Source organism: Hibiscus syriacus, unplaced genomic scaffold, assembly GCF_006381635.1.
Source record: "Hibiscus syriacus cultivar Baekdansim isolate YM2019G1 unplaced genomic scaffold, ASM638163v2 tig00112305_pilon, whole genome shotgun sequence".
NCBI lineage: Eukaryota > Viridiplantae > Streptophyta > Magnoliopsida > Malvales > Malvaceae > Hibiscus > Hibiscus syriacus.
The window spans coordinates 305,456-326,246 of record NW_024063299.1 but is presented as its reverse complement, the minus strand read 5'-3'; the positions used below and the strand labels follow the sequence as shown (position 1 = coordinate 326,246).

General features: G+C 34.4%; 1 protein-coding gene across 1 annotated transcript; it reads left to right on the top strand.

Moving 5' to 3' along the window:
• Window positions 1-10,924: 10,924 nt before the first annotated feature.
• On the top strand, window positions 10,925-14,670 carry LOC120177732 (probable LRR receptor-like serine/threonine-protein kinase At1g34110). The gene is given in 3 exon segments (XM_039183767.1): window positions 10,925-12,858; window positions 12,860-14,027; window positions 14,219-14,670. Coding segments are annotated over 3 exon segments (3,234 nt in total). The 5' UTR covers window positions 10,925-11,175; the 3' UTR covers window positions 14,602-14,670.
• Window positions 14,671-20,791: the final 6,121 nt, after the last annotated feature.

The following is a 20,791-nucleotide window of genomic DNA, read 5'->3' as shown; positions in this document are numbered from 1 at the left end:
ACAAGCCTGTAATGGGTTTAGGATTAAGGGTCTGGCAAGCCCAAGGGGGGACCAATAAGGAGAACTCGGGTACCTTTTTTAGAACCTAAACCGGGAGACTGTGGAGAATTAGAGCCCACCCCAAAACCTCATTTCAAACCCTATGTTGTTCTTTATTTCATGCTTTATTTTCTGTTCAAAGCATGTGAACTAGAAATTTATGCGGTTAGGACTTATTCAAAATCAATTTGCGGGATAGAGATCATGTCCGGGTAGGAATAATAAGCATGTGGGGTAGATATCATGTGGGATAGGACTTTCATTTTTATGATCGCTTTTTATTATTTTTCACCTCACTGACTCTTTTCATCTTTATTTTATTTTATTTTATTTTATTTTCATCACTTGCATCATTTAAAAGAGGTGTTGATCCACCAAAAAACGTGTTCGTTAACCATAAATAATTTGCATTAATGGACAAAGGTGTTGTAATACAAAAGATTAAAAACCCCGAGGTACGACTATGGTCCGAGAAGACTCAAAAGGAAAAAGGAGACAGTCTTCAAGAAAATAATGTGTCAGAGCTGGTTAGCTACACCTCTATCAAAACAGAACAATGTGCAAGAACTTCGAGACATCTGGGACAGTTGGAAGAATGATCAGAAACAGAAGTTCAGTCGGCGGTATGGTGACATTGCACTTTTGCTTCATGTTAAGACCGATGAACCCTTAATCAGAGCATTGGTTCGATTCTGGAACCCGGGATACAGTTGCTTCACTTTTATCCATGAGGACATGGTACCTACCATCGAGGAGTATACTACACTATTGCACTGTGAAAGCATTAAACTAGAGCGAGCCTACATCAAACACATCAAGAGTCATCCTTTCAAGAACAAACTGGCTAAGATTGCAGGAGTTGATGAAAAGTGGGTGACTGACCGACTCCGAAACAAAGGTAACGGTCAGGGAATTGAGTGGATCCACATAAGGAAACTAATGAATGACCACCCTGATGATTGGAAGACTATAGACCTTTTTTGCACTAGGTCTGTATGGCTTGATCATCTTTCCGAATATTTTGGGATGCATTGACGCAGCCGTGGTGGAACTGTTTGAGCAACTTACGAAACGGGTCAACCCAGCACCAACCATCTTAGCCGAGACCTTTCGGTCTCTCAACCATTACCGAAGAGCTGGCGGAGGTAGATTCATTGGATTTGTTCAGCTCCTTCAAGTCTGGATTCACAGCCACTTCTGGAAGACTAATGGGGTTGCCTACCGCCAATTTAGCACTACGTATTCACCTTTGAGAGAGTTCATCACCATGAAATGGCATGAAGGAACTTCAAAAGAGAAGTAGATGAAAGTCATCACTCATCTATCAAGACCGAGATATTACTTGGAGAGCCCCCTGGTTGTTCTTCATTGACGTTCTTTTTCGATGTGGGGACTCCGATACTATGACCTTACTTGGACTTTGGGGTGCAGTTGGGTATGCTCCATTGTTAGCACTTAGACAGTATGGGGAACGTCAGTTTGTCCCAACAACATGCAGACTAGCTAGATCAGAGTTTGAGTATCACGGTCACAGCTATAAGAAGATGATCAAGGAAGCAGTCGATTCATGGAAGAAAGTATTCCGGATGGATGTTGTAGCTGCCAAAAACATGCTTACTCCGGACTATGTGGAGTGGCGAAGATTGAGAAAAAATGACAATATCCCGATGCCAGACTGTGAGGACACCTGGACCATGGAAGAATATCTCAGGCCTATCCCTTCTGAACTTAAGATAGCCAAGACAGAGTTTGAAGCTGTAAATAGCGAGCTGAAGCAGAGGATAAAGGAGCTTGAAGCTGAGCGCTATCAATGGAAGCTAGATGCCGACTCTCAGAAAGATCGAACAGACAAACTTGAAAAAGAACAGAAAAAGGTCCGTTTTGAGCTCGAAGACTTGAGAAATGGGTATCAAGATAAAGTCAAGGATAACTCCAAGTTGAAAGTGGCTTCTGAATACTGGAAAGACGAAGCTCATAGCCTGAAAAGAAAGTTTGAATGGCCTGATGATAGAGCTTTTAAGGAACAGATGAAGACTGCCCAAAGGCGCTTAGCAGACAGTCAGCATAAAAAACAATGCTTGAGAATCTGAATGGCTGATCTGGAGAAACAACATGAGAGAGATGGCAAAACAATAGCTGAGTTAGAAGCTATTGTAGATGGGTTCAAGAAGCAAGCAAGTAAGCTTCAGATAATGCCCTTCGACGGATGTTTACAGTGGCATTTCCGTTGGGAGCAAGCACAACAAAGGGTGAAGGCCAGAGACACAGTACAGAAGGTAGCTCGCCATCTACACGGCCTGGCAAGGGAAGCTGGAGTGGTCCAACAAGGCATACAACCAGTGACAAATGAAAACAGAAGACTTGTCAACCTGCTGGAAGCTATTCGGGGTCTAGAGGATTTAGTCCGAATGTACCTTTGATTGTTTTTATGTCTCTTACAAGATAAAATATTTTTGTCGAAATAAGGATTATTTATAATAATGGACACTTTTCTGGATCAATGCCTCGAACATTTCATGCATTTTTTTTTCATTTTGCGTTGTGCATCTACATTTCATTTTTAAGCATTTTCATAAACATGAAATTTCTTCATAGAGGATTCGATGAAATGGTTTTAACCACATGACACCATATGGAAGAAAGATTGTAACATCAAAAGAAAAAAAACTGAAAACAATACAGTGAGAGCCTGATCAGCTGATTGCAGGACAAAGCCTGCCAGGATGATCTAAGAAAAGAATTCCTATATCCTAAGGGCTACGATGTTGAAGCTGTTAGCTGTTACCACATAAGAAGCCCCAAACATTCCTCTGAAAACTGTAAGGCGCTTGTCGAAGAAGGGGGCATGACATATACCATTTGCACTTAGAGGATTGTTTTGTTTGAACACGTCTTTGATATTTCATGTTTGCTTAATCTTTTAAATGATTGAATGCTGCTTTCTAAGGTGGAGCAATTAAACAAATTTTAATCTTTAGTTCTTTGAATATTAAATGAATTAATGATTCTTTTAATTCTTCAAGAATTATAGATTTTTGACATATGGAAAGATTAGACCTTTCTTACCCTGTCTCAAACCCCAGAATAAAATACCTTGATTCTTTGCCCAAAACAACTCGTGGTCATTACCAAAAGACAAAATTTTGACATTACCTCCTTTTGAAATTCTTGAACATTGCCTTTATCTTTTTTATACACTCATACCTTTCTTTGAGTCAATATGATCACACCACTGTCTTTTTTAGACTAAAAAATAACCTTTCTTACCATTAAAACCCAAGGCATTGAGTTGTTCATTTTAACATGAGCATTCTTCTAAAGAACCAACTTGGGGAATCTCGCGGGGAGCCTGAACATTGAGACATCTGGGGAAAAAAAGAAGAAAAATTCATTCGAAATAATTCTATCATGCATTAATTACACTGTTTTCATGTGAATAGAATTAATCTTGAAAATCTATTCTCTTGGGGATACCTCTTCTGTGAAGATTTACATGTATGAAATGATGAACGACTTTCTTTCTTTATCCCTTCACAACATGAGAAAAAATATATCCCTTGTGTCCCCTTTTGAGCCTGTAGTATTTTTCTTCTGATTCAACCCTAACCAAGGATCACCCTCCACACTGGGGGGCAAGGTGGAAGAAATATGCTCACATGAGTGAAGACATTTATTCAGATGAGATACCAAAAGGTGAACCAATGCCAAGTGCGAAGATTCAATCATAACAAAAAGAAAAAAAACAAAAAAGAAAAGAAGCAAAAAAGAAGAAAACAAAAGAAAAAAGAAAGAACAAAAATCAAAAAGAAAAAGGGACAAAAAAGCACATGCAAAGATTCCCTGAAGACAAATGGCGCATCAAGCTTCAAATTATGAGATTGATCAAGCACAAACATTCTCGAATCACTCAATCACTTCACTCGAAGATCATAGAGCATCAAGAGAGAGACATTTTGAGCAAGACATGATTGAAGGCATCAGAATGAATTGATCCTTGGTTCAACACTCTGAAACACTTGTTTGGGCCTATTTATCCTTTTCTTTCATAACCATGAACCCTGGCCTACATTACGTGCCTTAAAAGTCCCTTCTAATCATACATGGATTTCTAAACAGAAGAGACTATCTTCAGATTTCATCCCGCCCATCAGGATTAATCTTTGTTTGCAAAAAAACAATATAATTAATGCATGGTATAGAAAAATAACAAAGGGGGGTTCAAGAATATCTTGAAACCAAAAGAGGGTTCAAGTTAAAAACCTGAAAAGGCGGCTCGAATATAAAAATTGTGCAACTGAGGCGATCACACAAGTTCCTTGATACAAAATCGCATAATCCGAGTGTAACCACGAAGGTTGGGAGTCAGAGAACACTTCTAGTAGAGGAGCATGAAAGATACCCCATCAAACCTTTGAGCATCAAATGTAAAATCTTTGACCAAACACAATAACCTGAGACTTTTTTATCCTTTCCTTACTCAACCATTTCCCAAAGATAGCTTTGATCTTGGCACTTGTCAAATAGCTATAATTTATTGAAGGATTAACATTGTAATTAATTCTTTAATATCCAATGAACTCTAGTTTTATGATTCGTCTCAATTGTAAAATCGTGAAAGGGACAATATTTTCAAAACTTTTGATATTTTCAGAACTTTGAAAATAAAGGAAAAAAACATTTTTTTTTCAAATAAGACAGTCTCTCTAGAATGGATCTTGGTAAATGACATGTGCCTCTTAGACACAAAACTCATGCTCAGAATCAATGCTGAAGCAAGAAATGAGGAACATTTTGGGCATCTTTGAAGATTCAACATCAAATATTGGGGCATTTTTTGATATTAGGGCATCATTTGGGGATTTAACATCCTAATGCAAATTATCAGACATTTTTCAGGAGATAAAATATAACCAATTCATGTTACATGCATCTTATGCATACATTTTAGAGCATCATATTTTTTCCACATACATAATGTTTTGCAGCTTTTAGAGTCAAATTTCGACTTCAAAACGAAGGATACTCGATTCAAAAGCACCTTTAAAGATTCATGTTGGTTGCTTAACTCAACAGCAAGAAGCTACACTACACTTCGACCAACTCGATAGATTGAAAGTTTCTCTCGAAACAACACAATTTGCTCGAGAGTGGATTTCAACTTCACGACGAAGGATATCTAGCTCGAAGCTAAACTTCACAATAAAGGGGTCTCCACGGTTTCAACTTCACGGTGAAGGGAATTGTGTCCACCCGCAATATACAATACTTGGATTTCAACTTCACGACGAAGGATATTCAAGTCAAGGCTCAACTTCACAACGAATGGGTCATCCGCGATTTCAACTCCACGACGGAGGATATCATGCCACTCGAGACAACACAAGTTCAACTTCACGATGAAGGGATGGCTGGTTGTCAACAAACAACTTCCCAATTTCAGAGCCAATTTCAACTTCACAGCGAAGGATATTGGACTCCAGACAACGCAAGTTCAACTTCACGACGAAGGGACCGCTGGTTGTCAATAAATAATTTCCCAATTTCAGAGCCAATTTCAACTTCACATCGAAGGATATTGGACTCCAGACAACGCAAGTTCAACTTCACGACGAATGGACCGCAGGTTGTCAATAAACAATTTCCCAATTTCAGAGCCAATTTCAACTTCACAACGAAGGATATTGGACTCCAGACAACGCAAGTTCAACTTCACGACGAAGGGACCGCTGGTTGTCAATAAACAACTTCCCAATTTCAGAGCCAATTTCAACTTCACAGCGAAGGATATTGGACTCCAGACAACGCAAGTTCAACTTCACGACGAAGGGACTGCTGGTTGTCAACAAACAACTTCTCAATTTCAGAGCTAATTTTAACTTCACAGCGAAAGATATTGGACTCAAGACAACACAAGTTCAACTTCACAACGAAGGATATTGGACTCCAGACAACGCAAGTTCAACTTCACGACGAAGGGACCGCTGGTTGTCAATAAACAATTTCTCAATTTCAGAGCCAATTTCAACTTCACAGCGAAGGATATTGGACTCCAGACAACGCAAGTTCAACTTCACGACGAAGGGACCGCTGGTTGTCAATAAACAATTTCCTAATTTCAGAGCCAATTTCAACTTCACAGCGAAGGATATTGGACTCCAGACAACGCAAGTTCAACTTCACGACGAAGGGACCGCTGGTTGTCAATAAATAATTTCCCAATTTCAGAGCCAATTTCAACTTCACTTCGAAGGATATTGGACTCTAGACAACGCAAGTTCAACTTCACGACGAAGGGACCGCTGGTTGTCAATAAACAACTTCCCAATTTCAGAGCCAATTTCAACTTCACAGCGAAGGATATTAGACTCCAGACGACGCAAGTTCAACTTCACGACGAAGGGACCGCTTGTTGTCAATAAACAACTTCCCAATTTCAGAGCCAATTTCAACTTCACAGCGAAGGATATTGGACTCCAGACAACGCAAGTTCAACTTCACGACGAAGGGATCGCTGGTTGTCAATAAACAATTTCCCAATTTCAGAGCCAATTTCAACTTCACAACAAAGGATATTGGACTCCAGACAACGCAAGTTCAACTTCACGACGAAGGGACCGCTGGTTGTCAATAAACAACTTCCCAATTCAGAGCCAATTTCAACTTCACAGCGAAGGATATTGGACTCCAGACAACGCAAGTTCAACTTCACGACGAAGGGACTGCTGGTTGTCAACAAACAACTTCTCAATTTCAGAGCTAATTTTAACTTCACAGCGAAAGATATTGGACTCAAGACAACACAAGTTCAACTTCACAACGAAGGATATTGGACTCCAGACAACGAAAGTTCAACTTCACGACGAAGGGACCGCTGGTTGTCAATAAACAATTTCTCAATTTCAGAGCCAATTTCAACTTCACAGCGAAGGATATTGGACTCCAGACAACGCAAGTTCAACTTCACGACGAAGGGACCGCTGGTTGTCAATAAACAATTTCCTAATTTCAGAGCCAATTTCAACTTCACAGCGAAGGATATTGGACTCCAGACAACACAAGTTCAACTTCACGACGAAGGGACCGCTGGTTGTCAATAAATAATTTCCCAATTTCAGAGCCAATTTCAACTTCACTTCGAAGGATATTGGACTCTAGACAACGCAAGTTCAACTTCACGACGAAGGGACCGCTGGTTGTCAATAAACAACTTCCCAATTTCAGAGCCAATTTCAACTTCACAGCGAAGGATATTAGACTCCAGACGACGCAAGTTCAACTTCACGACGAAGGGACCGCTTGTTGTCAATAAACAACATCCCAATTTCAGAGCCAATTTCAACTTCACAGCGAAGGATATTGGACTCCAGACAACGCAAGTTCAACTTCACGACGAAGGGATCGCTGGTTGTCAATAAACAATTTCCCAATTTCAGAGCCAATTTCAACTTCACAGCGAAGGATATTGGACTCGAGACAACACAAGTTCAACTTCACAACGAAGGGACGGATGGTTGTCAACAAACAATTTCCCGGTTCCAGAGCCAATTTCAACTTCACGACGGAGGATATTGGACTCGGAACAATGCTACTTACTTGGACTTCAACTTCACGACGAAGGATATCCAATTTCAGGCTCAACTTCACGAAGAAGGGAATCGTGCACACAAGCATCATCCATCTTTAGATTGGATTTCAACTTCACGACGAAGGATATCCAACTCAAAGAAGGAGTATATGTCAACAAAGACCTTCGAGTTCGACTACGCTCAGCTCCAAGGCACATCATTTACAGCATAACTCAAGGCTAGAAGGGTTATCTGCCATCAAAATTGTCGAGTTCGATTTCATTCAGCTCGATGACACATCAATCGCACTACTTTCCGGTTGCAGTCGAGGTTTTCAAGTCGAGAAGAGAACCTGGGTTAACCGTGCCTTAGTGACAAGCAACCATTTTCAAGCAAAAGCTATTTGTCAATGAAGATTGCTGAGTTCGATTCCGACCCAAGGTCTTTAAACCGAGAAGAAGACCGAAGGGAAACGAGAAGCCACGTGCTGATTCAAATTCCGAACTACGGCTTCAATTTCATATCATTTCAAGATGAACTCGGATTCACGACGGAGGAGTCATCCGTAACTCAATTCGACATGGAGTTATTGAAACATCAGAGTCAATTTTCAACTCCACCGAACAAAAAGTGTGTCTTTTAATCTTTATCCTATCCCCGTTAAACGACTATGGGCAAAGAGGGGCAACTGTCAACACACCTTTTCGTCCTATTAGGATTCAAACTCCTAAAAATAAGATAGAATTTTGCTAGGATTCAAACTCCTAAAAATATGATAGAGTTCTACTATGATTTAAACTCCTAAAGATAGGATCCACAAGCACTATAAATAGCCATTGTAACTCACTATTGTAACACACGATTTACACACAAAACACAGAGAAAAGCACGGAAAATACAAAGGCAAAGCTATTGTAAACGATTCGAAAAGGAAATAAAATGTAGCATCTTTTTTACATTGGTTCGTTCATTTCTCGCATGTGCACGTTATTTTTCTTGAGATTTGGTTCGAATAACCCAAAACGTGGGATGCGCATATAACCAAAAAGGGGTGGGGTTTCGAAGTTTCGAACCTAGATCTACCCCCGAGGCGTGTTCATTTTTTTAAATATTTAATTCACCCCCTAAATCATTTTTTTCCTACTTTATTATTATTGTTATATATGCATGTTACTTTCTATTAATTTTATTATATATGTATATATGTATATATATATATATATATATATATATATATATATATATATATTTATATATTTCCTATTTTACATGTATAAATACGTATATTACTTTTGATTTTCTTTTTTTTATTATTATTATTTTACTTATATATATATGCTTTTACTTTTTTATATATTTTACTCATTTATTTATCTATTTTCTTTTTATCTTTATCCTATATTTTATGTTTTTATATTCTTTTACTTGTTTTATTTATTTATTTGCATTATCATTTTATTTTTATTTAGTTTTTTGCTATGTATATATTAGTGTTATTATATTTTTTATTTTATATATTCTATTCATTTTATATTTACTTTATTTCTCTCTTAATCTCCTTATTTTATTTGTTTTACTTTATTTATCATTTATTCACCTCTTCTAACCCATATTTTGACTTTTAAAGGGTATATTTGTAAATCTGTCAAAGGTAAGTAATTTTGGATCATTATTTTATCTTTTAATTTAAACTTATAATTTTCTTAATCAAAGACAACTGGAAATTACGTAGTACCGAAAGGGGAGTTCAAAGGTGCTAATCCTTCCTTGACAGTAACCGACTCCCGAACCCGACACATCTTTAGAAAGACGCAGATCATGTAAGAAATAAGGTATTCGATCAACCTATTTATTCTTAAATAAATGATCGGTGGCGACTCCAATCCACATTTTTTAAGTCGAAGCCCAATTTCGGGGCCCAACCGAAAGACGGTTGCGACACCTAAATATTAAATTTCCCCACCAATTAACCCAACATAAGCAACAACATTTAGTTCATTTTAGGCCCATAACAATAAGTGATTATGTTGGGTTTAGGATTTAAAAGTTAGATTTAACCAACTATAAGTGAACAATACTTAATTTGATTCGAAAAAAATATTTTTCGACTTGAATTGATTCAAAAAAATTTGATACAATTGACTTTGAGTTGTAATTTCATAAACTCAACTTAAAACAATTTCAAGTTAAACTCGAGTTGTAAAATACAACTTGAATATCTCAAAATTTTTAGTAATTTGTGGATTAATTTTTAAGTTTGAGTCAAGTCCCTTGACTCTGTATGATATATGTATATCACATATGGAAAAAATATAAAGAAATATATGTATTGCATATGGTTAAAAAAACTACTTAAATTAGAATAAAATAATATTATATATTATAAATATTTATAATTAAATTTAAACAGAAACTTGAAAATTCAATTTTAATTGGACTTGATTTAAATTTTATAAACTCAAATTGAAAAAATTTCGAGTCAACTATTTTATAAACTGAACTGAATTAGAATCAAATAATATTATAATATGATAAATATTTATAATTAAATTTAAACAGAAACTTGAAAATTCAATTCAATTTGACTTGATTTAAATTTTATAAACTCAAATCGAAAAAATTTCGAGTCAACTATTTTATAAATTGAATTGAGTATTTAGGTCCAATATAACCCTAAATCCTAAACCCCACATAATCACTTATTGTTCACTTATAGTTGGTTACATTTTTTTAAAATGGTTATGTTTTGAGGGTTTAGGGTTGTTGCTTCAAGTTCAATTTGTTATGGTAGATTCTGAGAATGAATTATGAATTTGGGGTTGAGCATATAATTGAAGTATTTTGGAATTTGAGGTTTAGAATGTATTTGATGATTGTGTTGTAAGTTTTAAAAATTGGGGATTTAAATGCAAGCGTCTGAAAAGTTCAGTGATCATTTATATAATTTACCCTAACGGCAGTGAAACGGCGGTTACGTCGGGACCATATCGCAAACAAATTAAATATTTGGTGGCTGTATTACAAGTTTTAAAAATTGGAGGAATTAAATGCAAGTATCTAAAAAATTCAGTGACCAATTATATACTTTACTCTTAAAATAAACAATTTGCAGAGGAAAAATGGAGTCTTCCAATGTCTAGGCTGTAAGCAATACACTCACTCACTCACTCAAACCGACTGAAAATCCCACCACCAACACCATTGCCACTGCCAAAACCACCGTGGCCGCCACCCTCACGGTGTTTTCCCCTGAAGACATTAACCTTTAAAAAGCTTCTCACCATTCACCACCCTTATTAACTTCTTCGCTATTCAAGATTTATAACACTTGTATTTTGTATCTTTTTTCTTTGATGCTCACATGTATGGTTTCATCAAACTAAATTGATGCTCAACAGTTTTGGTGTAAAGTGTAAGCAAAGCTTTCACCTCCAATGAAACCATCCTTCTCACATGAATGTTGTCTCCTGGAAGTGTGACTTTTCACAGTTTCCATTGAAACCTTAAGAAACCCTCTCTTTCTTTCAACTCGCAACCTGGTTTTTTTCTTCTTAGTTTCCACCTTGGGTTAATGGCTAGCCTATTTGCAGGTACCCATCTCTTGTTCTATCTGTTCCTTTTTAGAACAGTCTTTGTCGCCTCTCTTTCACCTGATGGAGAGGCCCTTCTCTCTCTTTTATCAGCTGCTGACCCGTCTGCAAAAGCTTCCTCCTCGGTGCTCTCTTCATGGAACCCAAAGAGCCCGACGCCATGTTTTTGGAAAGGGATAACATGTTCCCCTCAAGATAGGGTCATCTCCCTTTCACTGCCCGACGCATTCCTCAATCTCTCTTCTTTGCCCCCACAGCTTTCATCTCTTTCTTCATTGCAACTTCTCAATTTCTCTTCCACCAATATTTCAGGCACAATCCCTTCTTCTTTTGGCAAACTGGTTCACCTTCGCCTTTTGGACCTGTCCTCTAACACTCTCACCGGTTCCATTCCTCAAGAGCTCGGCCAGCATTCTTCACTACAGTTTCTTTTCCTCAACTCAAATAGATTGAGTGGTCGGATCCCTCCACAGCTAGGGAACCTCACTTCATTACAAGTCCTTTGTCTACAAGATAATCTCCTCAATGGCTCAATACCATCTCAAATGGGTTCATTGGTTTCTCTCCAGCAGTTTAGAATAGGAGGCAATCCTTATCTGACGGGAGAAATCCCTTCACAGTTGGGCTTACTTACAAATCTGACCACATTTGGGGCAGCCGCCACTGGTCTTTCTGGCGTTATTCCACCAGCTTTTGGGAACTTGATCAACCTTCAAACTCTGGCTCTTTATGATACCGAGGTGTCTGGATCGATACCACCTGAACTGGGGTTATGTTCAGAGTTGAGGAATCTGTATTTGCATATGAACAAGCTGACTGGTACTATTCCTCTAAAGTTGGGGAATCTTCAAAAGGTTACTAGCTTGCTTTTATGGGGTAATGCTTTGACAGGTTCAATCCCGGCTGAGTTATCCAATTGTTCTTCACTTGTTGTGCTTGATGCTTCGGCTAATGATCTTTCTGGTGAAATACCTGGGGATATTGGGAAGCTTGGTGTTCTTGAGCAGCTTTATTTGTCCGATAATTCGTTAACTGGGTTGATTCCTTGGGAGTTAAGCAACTGCTAGAGTTTGACTACGCTTCAACTCGACAAGAATCAATTATCTGGTTCAGTACCATGGCAGATTGGTAACTTGAAAAACTTGCAGAGTTTCTTTTTGTGGGGTAATTTGGTTTCTTGGACAATCCCATCATCCTTTGGGAACTGCACTGAACTTTACGCCATGGATCTTTCCAGGAACAAGCTTACGGGCTCAATGCCAGAAGAGATTTTCAGTTTGAAGAAGCTCAGCAAGCTTTTGCTTCTTGGAAATTCTTTATCTGGAGAGTTGCCCAGAAGAGTTTCGAATTGTCAATCATTGGTGAGGTTAAGGCTTGGGGAAAACCGGCTTTCAGGGCAGATTCCGAAGGAGATCGGCCAACTGCAGAACTTAGTGTTCCTCGACTTGTATATGAATCATTTCTCAGGCATTCTTCCTTCTGAGATTGCAAACATCAGAGTTCTTGAGCTATTGGATGTTCACAACAACCACATTAATGGAGAAATACCATCTCAGCTTGGGGAGCTTGTGAATTTAGAGCAGCTTGATCTTAGTCGAAACAGCTTCACCAGAGAAATTCCTTCTAGTTTCGGTAATTTTAGTTACTTGAACAAGCTGATTCTCAAACAACAATTTACTAACAGGGTCCATCCCGAAATCGGTTCGGAATCTGGGGAAACTTACACTGCTTAAGTTAAGCTTCAACAATCTCTCAGGTGAAATTCCTTCCGAAATTGGTTATTTGACAAGCCTATCGATCGGTTTGGACTTGAGTTCCAATATGTTTACTGGTGAAATACCAGAATCAATGTCTGGATTGAGACAGTTACAGTTACTTGATCTGTCTCATAACATGTTACATGGAAAAATCAAGGTTATAGGTTCCCTTACCAGTCTTGCTTCTTTGAATATCTCGTTCAATAATTTCTCGGGTCCTATACCTGTAACGCCTTTCTTTAGGACCCTTTCTTTCAATTCTTATCTACATAACCCGGATCTATGTCAATCCCTGGATGGTTCCACTTGTTCTTCGAGTCTAATACAAAAAAACCGATTAAGATCAGCCAAAACCGTTGCTTTGGTTTCTGTGATCTTTGCCTCGGTTACTATCGGGGTCATTGCTTTATGGTTTTTAGTTACAAGGAATCATAGGTATATGATAGAGAAATCTGCAGGAGCTTCATCATCTTCACCGGGAGCTGAAGATTTCTCTTATCCATGGACTTTCATTCCATTTCAAAAGCTCTGTTTCACCAACGATAACATCTTGGACTGTCTCAAAGACGAGAATGTGATAGGAAAAGGCTGTTCCGGGGTTGTTTACAGAGCAGAAATGCCGAATGGGGAACTGGTTGCGGTGAAAAAGCTTTGGAAAACAAAGCAAGATGAAGAGCCAACAGTGGACTCATTTGCAGCAGAAATTCAGATTCTTGGACACATTCGCCACAGAAACATTGTGAAGCTCTTAGGTTATTGTTCCAATAAAAGTGTTAAGCTCCTGTTATACAATTACATTCCCAATGGTAATCTGCTACAGCTTTTGCAAAGAAATCGAAACTTGGATTGGGAAACAAGGTACAAGGTTGCCGTCGGATCAGCTCAAGGTTTAGCTTATCTTCACCATGATTGCAGACCAGCAATTCTACACAGAGATGTGAAATGCAATAACATACTCTTGGATTCAAAGTTTGAGGCTTATTTAGCAGATTTCGGATTGGCGAAACTGATGAACTCTCCTAATTACCACCACGCAATGTCCAGAGTTGCAGGCTCATATGGTTATATTGCCCCAGGCAAGTTCCCTACTTAACTTTTATATGATCAATTGGAGTACAATATTCATGCCTGCATGGTCTGAGCTGCACGGTTTTGTCCGTAAAAGCACCTTAAAGATCGAAAACAATGCATTTATATCCTGATCATGTTCCAGCATAGCTAGTTATTTAATGTCTTGCCTGAGGAACGTTTATTAATTTGAATGCAGAATATGGGTACACAATGAACATAACCGAGAAGAGTGATGTCTACAGTTATGGGGTGGTCCTGCTGGAGATACTAACTGGGCGCAGCGCGGTCGAATCACGGGTGGGGGACGGATTGCACATCGTGGAGTGGGTGAAGAAGAAAATGGGAAGCTTCGAACCAGCTGCATCGATTCTCGATGCGAAGCTTCAAGGATTGCCCGATCAACTGGTCCAGGAAATGCTTCAAACAATTGGGATTGCAATGTTTTGTGTGAATTCTTCACCGGCGGAGCGTCCGACGATGAAGGAGGTGGTGGCATTGTTAATGGAAGTTAAAATACCACCGGAAGAATGGGGAAAGACTTCTCAACCTCTAATAAAGCAATCATCAAATCAGAGTTAATTTGTTTTAGTTTAAATTCCAAGAACATCATGGATAAAGGGAAAGCATGGGAAATGCGATATTGTTGGATTTGGATGACGTGTACAGTATTAGAGACATCAAAATCTCATGATTTGCTATGTTAATGCCTTTTCTTTTGGATCATGCTTCAATGTATCCAACACCTACCAAATCTTTGACCAATCTTTTCTTATTCTTACGTAACTATTGAGAATGGATATGTTTATCGTATGAATATGTTCATTTTTTAAAATAAAAAAACACTTTTTTTATTAAAGATATACTTAAGATAAGGGTAAATTATATTAAATTTTAGGTTGTATATCGTTTATATAATTGAACTTTCATTTTTTTTTCAATTATAGTATTAAATTTTAGTTTTAACTTCAATTATGTCATTGATAATCATAATGGTCGAAAGATTTGTCTATATCATCATACTATTAAAATTTAAAGGTACAATGATATAATTGAAGCTATTTTTTTTTACAGAAGCTACTAGTTTTGTTAAAAATAGGAAATATTCAAAATTACAATGAATGTTTGTAATCATAATGGTAAATTAAACACACAATTAAGATATTTTCTTATAATCATTGATACAAAAAACTTGCCTCCTAATATTATGCATGGACCATACCAGGAAAATGTTAAAAACCTAACAAAAAATTTGAACAAAATATAGATAAGAACATATTTGATCACATAGGTAAACAAACCACAAAAGAGGATCAAACTACTGAAAAACTACAACATACAGTAAATCAAAGTCGAGCGACGTGAGAAAATTATCCACGAACATAAACCACACATCTAAATCCAATATCAGGTTCAAATTAGGAAAGATCAACGTGATAACAAATAAATACCATCTTGATTAATCAAGACGATGTCAAATCAAACATTGGGAAAAAGATAAATGAAAACGACAAAAAAATAAAAAGCAAGTAAAAAAATAGAGAAAAACATGCCAAAGTTATTAAAAACCTAAAAAACGAAAAATAAAATAGAAAATAATGAGAAATACCAGTAGTGATAGTCAATAATAAAGTTGGTATCATTGTCTATCAACCAAAGATGAAAAGAATTTAAACCACATTTTAGAAAAGGGAAAATAACTTAAGTGACTAGGAATTTTTTATAATTAATCTAAGTTAAAATCAAAATTTAATATTATAATTGAAAAAATTAAAAATAAATAATATAAATAATGTATAAACTATAATTTAATTGTATATGATATAATTTACTCATAATTAGGGGTGTGTAAAAATATCCAACCATGTTGACCCAATCCGTCGACCCAAAACTAAAAAAACCAGGTAATTTTCTAAAAACTTTACTCAATCGGGTACCTGACCCAACATTTCCCGGGTCGGGCCCGAGTCACAAAATTGAAATTTTTCAAATACCCGAGATCAGAGAATTTTTTATATATAAAATAATATTATATTATTATATATTTAATTATTAATAATATTATATATTTAATTTTTAATCAATAAGACGCGATTGGCCCAAGGGAGCTTGCGGTTCATCCTTGGGAACACGATTTAATAATATCATATATTTAATAATTTTATATTATTATATATTTAATTATTAACAATATCATATATTTAATTATGAACTTTTATGTTTTATTTATATTATGAATTATTAGATTTTGTATTTCGAACTTTTAAATTTTATGTTTAAATGTTAGATTATAAAATTCGAAGTTTCATACATTTAAATTTATATGTGTACTTTTTAATTAATAATTTAAAAATAAAAAAATGAGTATATGAGTACCTAAATTACGGGTACCCACAAAATTTAGATACTTAATTACCGGTACCCAAAACATGATCAAAACATAGACCGAAAAATCAATTATCCGACACTTTGGGTACCCAAAAACCCAGTAACTGAATTTGCACACCCCTACCCATAATTACATGGATGGATAGCAATCAATCAATCAATTACTACTGCATGCATATACTGGGAGTAGATCCAATGATGCAGAACAAAAGCGGACAGGCAAACCACACCCCATGCTTCCTCACATTTTTTTTTCATTTTCTTTTTGTTTAAAGACCTTTTAGCATTCGGAGATTGTATTGTTTTTAAATTCGTAATCGATCAGAATTTTTAAAAATTAAATAGGCATATTATTTTATTTTAAACAAAACAAAATAAAATATTTATTTAAATAATATCAATTTTCTTATTTTTTAATCGAATAAAAGAGTTGATATCCGGTCTTTTTCAGCCCTTTACATTGCTCAATCAATCTTATTGTAATTTGGGTAAATTATACAATTGATCATCTAATTATTGTCTCTTTTCATTTTGACCGCTATTTTTAAAATTTTGTCAATTAGGTCATCCAACTTTTTTTTGATTAATCTGGGATAAGAATAAGGTAGTATACATTCAAAGATAACTCTCAACCATTTGACGTTGAACGCTCTTACTCCTAACATTCTTGGTGCTCGAACTCGGGAGCTCATGGAATAACAATAATTCATTTACCAGTGAGGTCGCTTATTTCGTGCTACAACTATTTAAATGTATTCAATCAAGTCATTTGTCATTAACATTTAATGAAAGTGCTGACATGATAGTTAATAAAATCGGTAAGATTAAATTTATTAAACTTAATGAAAATTATGATCGAATTGATATAATGTATAAATATTGATGATTAAATGTGTGATTATACCAACTGTCACATCATCGCTTTCATTAAATGTTAATGAAAACTCGATAAATAACTTGATTGAATGCATTTAAATAATTAGATAACATGATTGATAAAACTTTAAAAATGATTATCAAAATAAAAAATATAATGATTAAGTAGTCAATGATATAATTTATTATTGTTTGGCGCTTTTGGTCAAAGAAAACAAAATCAAAAGAAAAGATGTGTTGGGTTGTCTGTATAAGTCTGACGCTGACAAAGGAAAAGTATGCAGAGTATCCATTATGTCTTGTTTTCTTTTGTGTGCTTTAACGTTAGACGACAATTAAGCCCAACAATCGCCGATTGTAAGGTTGTAAATGAGAGGAGTTAAATCGTAAAATATTTAAGATTAATTCAGTTAAAATTAGATAAATATTTAATTTGAATAGATTTGATTTAAGCTCGATTTGAGTTTTTAATAAATTGGAACATGCTATTTCATACTCAATTCTATAAACTCGTGAGTAATTTAAAAAAATAATATCTTAAAAATTTATTTTATTAATAATTAAATTATTAATAATATTACATTATATGTTAATTTTTTTAAAAACAGTATAAATGTACTTAAAATTTATGTTCGAGTTTGAACTTTAACCGAGTTAAGTTGAATATTTTAATTATTATTTTAAGATTTTTCGAGCTTCAATTCATTATTTTGAGTTTGAGTCGAGTTTAAAAATTTTAGACTTATGAGTTTTTAAATAGACTCGAACTCCATTTCAAAATTTTCAAATCGAGTTGAGCTCAACAATATTTGAACTCGACTCGTTTACAACCCTATTCAATTAGTAAGAAATTTGAGCTCACACCTCAAACTTCAATTGGCAAGCTCTAACTTTAAACTTTAATTTGATTTTTGGGTTGACTTTTAATTATTTTATTTTAGAATAATGAACAAAAAACTCAAATTATTTAAATTAGTTCATTCAAATTAATATATCTATTTAAAGATAAACTTGGTTATTATGTTTTATTTTAAATTTAATTTCTTTTTCTTTATCTAAAGTTTATGATATATTTTTTAAAGAAAAAATAATTTATTCATTTCATCAATCTAACTATACAGTTTTAATATATATATATATATATATATAATATGATAATGAACATTTAACATCGATGAAGAAAAAGAACTTCAACATGAATAAAGGTCTTAAAATGATGAAATAAAAAATTCAAAAGTTTAAATTTAAAACGAGGGTTATAATTTGAGGACATATGATGCAATTAACTCAAAAAAATATTATAACAAATTGACTATTAGTTTTGTTATAATTTAAACATGAATGACATATTTAAAGTGATTACAAATATATATCACAATAAGAAAATCAACTCAAATAGCTTAAAATAACAAACATAACAAAAGAACTAAACATCATCAAATTGAGGAAGACGGCAATAAATTAATCTCTAAAAATGATTATATAAATAAGACTATTACATTTATATGACGAACCAAAAACTTTCATAGATTTTATAAAAAAAATTAAAAATATTAAATAAAAAAACAAAAACACCTGTCTATCGTAAAATTAAAATGCTCATAAAACATATAAAATTTATGCTAATAAAAATTTAGTAAAGTATACAAATGATCCTCTGACTATTGGGTGATGTTTTATTGAGTCTTCAATTAATAAAAGTTACGAAATAGTTTCTTGACTATATGACAATGCTTTGTTGAGTTCTCTGACTATTAAAAGTTACAAAATGATCACCCAACTATTCATATGATTCAAACTCATCATTTTCTATTAAAAATATTTTCTGTTAAAAATTTGACGACATTTTGAGTTGGACTTTAATATGCTGAATATGATATAATAAAATTTGATCTCAAAATCTTAAATGACTATCATATCTCAGTCAACAGGTTAATGTCCAACTCAAATTGTCATCAATTTTTTTAACGAAAAAAAGATGAGTTTTGAACATATGAATAGTCAGGTGATCATTTTATAACTTCTAATAATCGATACACCCTATAGTCGAGAGATCATTTTGTAACTTTTAATAGTTGAGGCACTCAACAAAACAACACCCTATACGCAGGGATGGAGTCAGGAATAAATATTGGCAGGAGCCGAAATATTGATTTTTTTAAAAGAAAAATGTAATGAATTATTAGGTATTTAAACTCAAAATTCAAAAGATAATGTTTATTTGTCTAATATTTAAATTTACAATGAACTAAATTGTTATTAGACCAAGAAATTTAAGAACATGATATTATTCATCTTTCGTTGAGTCCTTAATTAAATATTTAATAAATTCTTATATTTTTTTAATTTGAATATTTATTTTTATATGAATCAAAATAATAACATATTAAAATTTATCAAATATAAAACTTTTTACAGGGGCAAGAGCTCTTTAAACCTTAAGGGGGTGTTTGGTTCAGGTAATCTGAGATTACCGGGGGAATGAAATCTCATTTCCCCGTTTGGTTGGCCAACATTCCCAGCCCCCAGTATTTTTTTATTACCAACAGTGGATTTTTTGGGTATATTACCGGGAATGTCATTACCTCCCTTCCCTTAGGTATTGTTGGATTACCAGCGTTTTGGACTAAAATGCCCTTAATTTTTTTTCTTTCAAAAATATCCTTATTATGTCATTGAATAATAAAAATTCTACAAAGGTTTAATTACAAATTTATCCTTAAAATATTTTAGATTTTAAAAAAGAGTCTATAATTAGAATTTTATATGAAGTTCAGGGGTTAAAATAAAATTTTACCCTTTCATTAAACCTATTTATCTTTTCAATTTTATAAAAACAATTATATAAATTTTATGAATTTAAATTTTTTAAAGAAAATATATAAATTAATTATATTAATATTATAGTATAATTCAACTTGTTAAAAAAATATAATAAGGATAATTTGGTAAAATATACATTCCAATAATCTTTTATTCCTTTAAACAAACACGATAATCTTACATTCCTGCAAAACCAACCAAACACAAAATACAATATTCCCAGTAATCATATTCTCTGGTAATCTTTTATTTCCATTGGTAATCTTATATTCCGTTAACCAAACGCACCATAAGGGAGTTTCTTCCATGCCTATACAAAAGACCATTTGTGTATTTTACCCTTAAAAAAAATTGAGATATAAAAATCAACCCATACAACCTTGTTGGGCTCCTAAGTTAGCCAAGGCCGACAAGTATGTATTCATAGAGATGAATCCTGCATGTTCCACTACTCACCGTCTCAAAACTAATCCTCGGTTTCAAATGTTGTATTAATTATGGTTAAGACATTCTATATTTATATAAATTTAAAATATTAACAATTTATATCAATATAAATTTTCAGATATTTGTATATTTTATTATTTTTATAAACCTGTATATGTCCATATATTTAAATTATATTTGTAATCATATTAATTTGTACTTATACTTTATTTTAAAATTTATAATAAAGTAAATAATA